The sequence below is a fragment of the Rhinoraja longicauda genome, chromosome 6 (genome assembly GCF_053455715.1).
Source record: "Rhinoraja longicauda isolate Sanriku21f chromosome 6, sRhiLon1.1, whole genome shotgun sequence".
In the NCBI taxonomy this organism is placed as follows: domain Eukaryota; kingdom Metazoa; phylum Chordata; class Chondrichthyes; order Rajiformes; family Arhynchobatidae; genus Rhinoraja; species Rhinoraja longicauda.
Window position 1 is genome coordinate 39,410,833 of NC_135958.1, and position 6,000 is coordinate 39,416,832.

The window sequence follows — 6,000 nt, forward strand, 5'->3', positions numbered from 1 at the left end:
TAGGTGGGGAAGGAAGACAGTGGGAGAACTGGGAAAGGGGAGGGGAAGAGAGGGACAGAGGAATTATCTAAAGTTAGAGAAGTCAATGGGACTTAGGCAAAGTCCTGATCAAACTTCTCATATCTGGGCCCAATATATATATATAAATGTGATAATGTTGTGCACTTCTATAAAATGACTTTACAAACTGGAATGTTAAAGCCTCTCTGGATCATTCCACATAGCTTTGATCTTTGACATTTGCTTATGGCTGTTACCGTCAGCATTTCAACATCTGTTCGGAGATCCAGTAACAAAAGGTGCAATATAACTTAGGCAAAGGTATGGTTTAGCACTCATTTTTACAAATAGCAATTTACATTTCAACATTAAATACCGATAACTCTTTTCCCGGACGATAACATTCTGCAATGCCCCATTCATTTTCCAGCCTCTTAAAGTTTAATAATTTCTACAAATTTACAGTTGTGCATCAAAAATATATAAAGAAGTGTGATCCAGACATTCAATGCAAGAATTCCCTGGTTAGTCAATTCACCACATGCAGTTCCAAATTAAATATTGTTATTTTCATCCAAATTTCTCAAGTACAAAAAGGGCTTTCCAAATCAACTTGGGTTATCATTCCTGAGACAAAATTGGAAACATCAGTTGTGCAGCTATTACTAATACATTGTATATACGTAATGGAGATTTGAAGTGCCAATGGTTTGAATATAATGGAATTCACCAAAAATGTATCACCAATGAATAATAGTCCAGTAAAACACCGATAATTCACTGTCCGATAGTTTGGAAATTAGACAGTTAAGTGCCTGGCTTACCAGGTGCCATTTGCAGTGCTCCCTTTAAACCTGTTTCCCGCTCTTCCTTTAAACTCACCATACCCATTAGAAAATTCCACCACTTTGTGACATCGATACAAAAAATGAATTAGATATGTGGAGCTATTAATAGGAGTATTGTCTAATAGTGCAGAGAATTTGCCTTTCTAACTCAGACTCACAAGCTGGATTATTAGAGTTTTACTGTATTAGGCAAACATTCTTTGACAATCCATATGTAACCCAAATTTCAGTAATTCTCATGAAGTGAATATAAAAAACTACATTAAACAATTTTATGACACTTTGATTTTAAGATACTAAGCTAGCATTCTGCCTTGTGATGTAAGCTCAGTACATACACCTGCCACAGTATTGATTGCTTCACATTTCTATGAAGATGGTCAATTTTTATGTTACTCAAACTTACATTTACCTAGCGTGGACTGTATTTATAATGTTTAATACGTTGGTTATCTAAATGCTATAAATAACCATATATTTAAACAAGTGACCTTTAATAAAAGATGAAATGCAAATCATGCACCTATCTGATGGTCAAGCTGAAATAAGAGAGCCGATTCTAACAAATGATTCTATGATTTGAAAATTCTTATTCTCTTAAAAATCAATGTCACTCACAAATAAAATTGGTGTAACTGTTACTGTAAAAATGCCTCCACTAACTTTCCACACAAATTTAGTTTCAATCTCTCTATCTATTTCCATGTTTAACACACATTGACTAGTAACAGTTTTATTTTGGTAGACAATATGTGCAGAGATTCAAAGACAATCATCACAATAAGGCAAAAGATCAGAGGTTAAATATTTGACAACTGAAAGAAGATTCAGAAAATCTGGCAGTTAGTAAACTACCTCTGGAAATTGTGACAAAAGTCAATTTGATTTATCAATGTCCTTCTAAGAGAATCGTTTGCTCCACAGCATGACTTCCATTTTTAACGACATTACACTGCAAGGCACCCTATTGTAAGAAAAAGTGACCTACCACTGTAAAAGGGCTACTGGTAATCAGAAATAAATGCTTTAACATCATTACACATATCTTGTGAGATATTTTAAGAAAAACGTTAATTGCTTTACTTTTTGAAATAACTTTACAAAATCACATTATGTTTAGATGATAGTATAAACAGCACCTCAAAATTGCATATTTTGTTGTTCAGTTTCACAAATAATTTAATATTTTACAATAGTGATATATTACACTATATGTTCTGTAAGTTATATGTTATTATACTATATATCAAAATATTTTTACTAATTTACAGATAAATAGGCACCAAGTAGAAAAGTGAAGGAATATAATGAGCATAATATTCAAATGATGTTTATACATATAATTATAAATAGAAAACGAAATAATTTGACATAAGACAATTAGAAAAGGACATTAGCAGGTTTCTTCTGGTAAAATATTAAACTCCATTACAAGCAATTTGCTACAAGGCAGGACCACAAACGGGAAGACTCCTTGATGAGAGAATTGATATAAAACAAACTGAAAATTAAATACAAATCTATTTTGAATTGTTCATGGCTGTTGAATCATTTCTTGAAGTTTATAACAATATAAAAATTCACAACACTGGAGACAGCACTTTCCTTTCACCTATTGGGACCATGCTGTAATTCCATTTAGCAACACTTGTTCAACTCTTAACCCAACGATTTGTTTTGATATTTATTTGAGGTAGAACGTTCCAGAACCTCACCACGCATTTACCAAAAACATTTTTCAGTAATGTCTTGTACTCTTTCTCGCCATTATTGCATGCCCATATCCCTTAATTATTAAACATTCCGTTGCAGGACATGGAACATTTAATATTAATACAAACATATAAAGCTTTGGCAAAACTTCCGTCTTACCAGTGTCTGAGTCTTTCTGATCACCGCTGTTAACCCCAACAGTAAAAGGCAGTTTCCTCTTCGATGCCTTCTCTTTCACCTCTTTCCCTCCATCACTTCTGTCCAGCTTTGGAGTCTTGCTACATGAGATTTTTTCCTTATCCTGGATTAGAAAGAGGCGCACAGCTCAAAAGTTATTTGAAGGAAGCTTTATTTATCTGTTATTGCAAAATATACAACACTGAAGTTTGTTTTTAATCACAACTATAAAATTTACATAAACCGCATTTCAAGACTTTTATTTGTTATTTATGTTCCCTTATGTCCACCATGAATCAACCAATCAATCCAAATGCCACCTAATAAAAGCATGCTAATAAAAAATATATATAAGGGTTATCTCTTATAAATTAACAAATCTACTTAAATAAATAATAGTGCCATGTATTAAAACAAAGCAGATGCAATGTATCTACATAAAAGACAGCTAGATCTGAACAATTGCAGGCGCGTCTGTCTATTGGGTGGTGGTGAGAAAATTATTGCTTTACTAAAGAAACGGTAAAAATATTATGACATAGGATGGGTACTGATGATACAGCCTATCATGTCCCTGTAGGTTGAAAAAAGTTCTACTAACACTCTACTCCGCAGAGCTGGTCCTCAACAACTTCTCCTTTGACTCCTCCCACTTCCTCCAAGTCCAAGGCGTAGCTATGGGCACCCACACGGGCTCCAGCTATGCCTGCCTCTGCTGGGTACATTGAACAATCCCTGTTCCAGGCGTAAACTGGCCCTATCACCGAACTCTATCTCCGCTACATTGACGACTGCATCGATGCTACCTCCTGCAACCATGCAGAACTCATGGATTTCATCAACATCCTGCACTCAAATTTACTTGGACCATCTCCGACATCGTTATTTTTTGGAAACAGTGTGAAACAGGCCCTTCGGCCCAACTTGCCCAAACCGGCCAACAATGTCCCAGCTACACGAGTCTCACTTGCCTGCGCTTGGTCCATATCCCTCCAAACCTGTCCTATCCATGTGCCGGTCTAACTGTCTCTTAAACGATGGGATAGTCCCAGCCTCAACTACCTCCTCTGGCAGCTTGTTCCATACACCCACCACCCTTTGTGTGAAAAAGTTACCCCTCGGGTTCCTATGAAATCTTTCCCCTTCACCTTGAACCTGTTCCCTCTGGTCCTTGATTCCTCTACTCTGGGCAAGAGACTCTGTGCATCTACCCTATCTGTTTCTCTCATGATTTTGTACACCTCTATAAGATCTCCCCTCATTCTCCTGTGCTCCATGGAATAGAGACCCAGCCTACTCAACCTCTCCCTATAGCTCACACCCTCTAGTCCTAACAACATCCTCGTAAATCTTTTCTGAACCCTTTCAAGCTTGACACTATCTTTTCTATAACATGGTGCCCAGAACTGAACACAATATTCTAAATGCGGTCTCACCAACGTCTTATACAACTGCACCATGACCTCCCAACTTTGATACTCAATACTCTGACTGATGAAGGCCAAAATGCCAAAAGCCTTTTTGAACACCTTATCTACCTGTGACTCGACCTTCAAGGAATCATGCACCTGTACTCCGAGATCCCTCTGCTCTACAATGCTACCCAGTGGTCTACCATTTACTGTGTTGGTCCTGCCCTTGTTCGACGTCCCAAAATGTAACACCTCACACTTCTCTGTATTAAATTCCATCAACCATTCTTTCATCCACCTGGCTAATCGATCCAGATCCTGCTGCAATCTTTCACAACCATCTTCATTATCTGCAAAACCACTAACTTTTGTATCATCAGCAAACTTTCTAATCTTGCCCTGCATGTTCTCATCCAAATCATTGATGTAGATCACAAACAGTAACTGGTCCAGCACCAAACCCTGAGGCACACCACTAGTCACAGGCCTCCAGTCCAAGAAGCAACCTTTCACTATCACCCTCTGCTTCCATCCATGGAGCCAATTTGCTATCCATTCAGCTCTCTCCTTGGAACCCATGCGATCTAACCTTCAAGAGCAGCCTACCATGCGAAACCTTGTTGAATGCCTTACTGAAATCCATATACACATCAACAGCTCTGCCCTCATCGACTTTTTTGGTCACTTCTTTAAAAAAAATCTGATTTGTGAGACACGACCTGCCATGTACAAAACCATGCTGACTATCCCTAATCAGACCTTGCTCATCCAAATGCCTGCTTAACCTATCCCTCAGAATACTCTCTAGTAACTTTCCAACTATAGATTTTAAGCTCACCGGCCTATAGTTCCCAGCACTTTCCCTGCAGCCCTTGTTAAAAAGAGGCACATTTGTCACCTTCCAGTCTTCCAGCACCTCCTGTATTTAAGGACGACTCATAAATTTCAACCAGAGCTCCCACAATTTCCCGTAATGTCCTTGGATATATCTGATCAGGCCCTGGAGATTTGTCTACATTCATACACGATAGTACCTTCAGTACTTCTTCGACGGTAACCCTGACTGCCCTAAGTTCCTCCATCCTACTGCCTTTCTCCTCATTAAATACAGAAAAGAAATACTCTTTGAGGACCTTGCCCATCTCCTGCAGCTCCACACATAGGTGACCGCTTTGATTCCTGAGAGGTGGTCCCACTCTCTCTCGAGTTACCCTTTCCCCCACCCCCTTATGTATTTATAAAATCTTTTGGGATTGTCCTTAATGCTACCCGGCAGATTGCCCTTCTGATTTCCTTCTTCAGTTTACTCCTTAGTTCCCGAAACTTCTCTCGGGATGCACTTGATCCCAGCTGCCTATACCTGTCCAATATCTTTCATTCATTGTTCTTTATCTCTCTACATGATTGCCTATATCTTCCGTTACCCTTATCCTTAACTAGTCCGAAGAAGGATCTCGACCAGAAACGTCACCCATTCCTTCTCTCCAGAGTTGCTGCCTATCCCACGAAGTTACTCCAACTTTGTGTTTAAACCAGCATCCGCAGTTCCTTCCCACATAAGTACTTTCTGTATGTAATAATGGTTTCTTCCACTTCCATACTATTAAGCAGTGAATGCCAGGCCTCCACAATGCACACAGAGAAAAGAAAGCCTCTCATCTCTCCTCTAATCATTCTACCAATTAATTTAAATACAATTCTATGGTTTTTGAACCATTGCTGAGGGGAAAAATGCCAGTCCCATTTACAAAAGCCATTCCCATTTACTCCATTTTGCCTCTCAATTTTTACACTCCAAATTGGTAACTCCTTGGGGGTTCTTTGTTACTACAATATTCTAGTCTTGGAAA

The 6,000-nt window shown here is 38.5% G+C and overlaps 1 protein-coding gene across 2 annotated transcripts in view; it reads right to left on the reverse strand.

Moving 5' to 3' along the window:
* ankrd11 (ankyrin repeat domain 11) overlaps positions 1-6,000 on the reverse strand; it is a 132,801-nt gene that overhangs the window by 57,803 nt on the left and 68,998 nt on the right. For both annotated transcript variants that reach the window (XM_078400844.1, XM_078400845.1), the window contains exon 4: positions 2,721-2,862. In XM_078400844.1, coding sequence (XP_078256970.1) covers positions 2,721-2,862 — 142 coding nt within the window. The remainder of the gene's footprint in view (positions 1-2,720; positions 2,863-6,000) is intronic.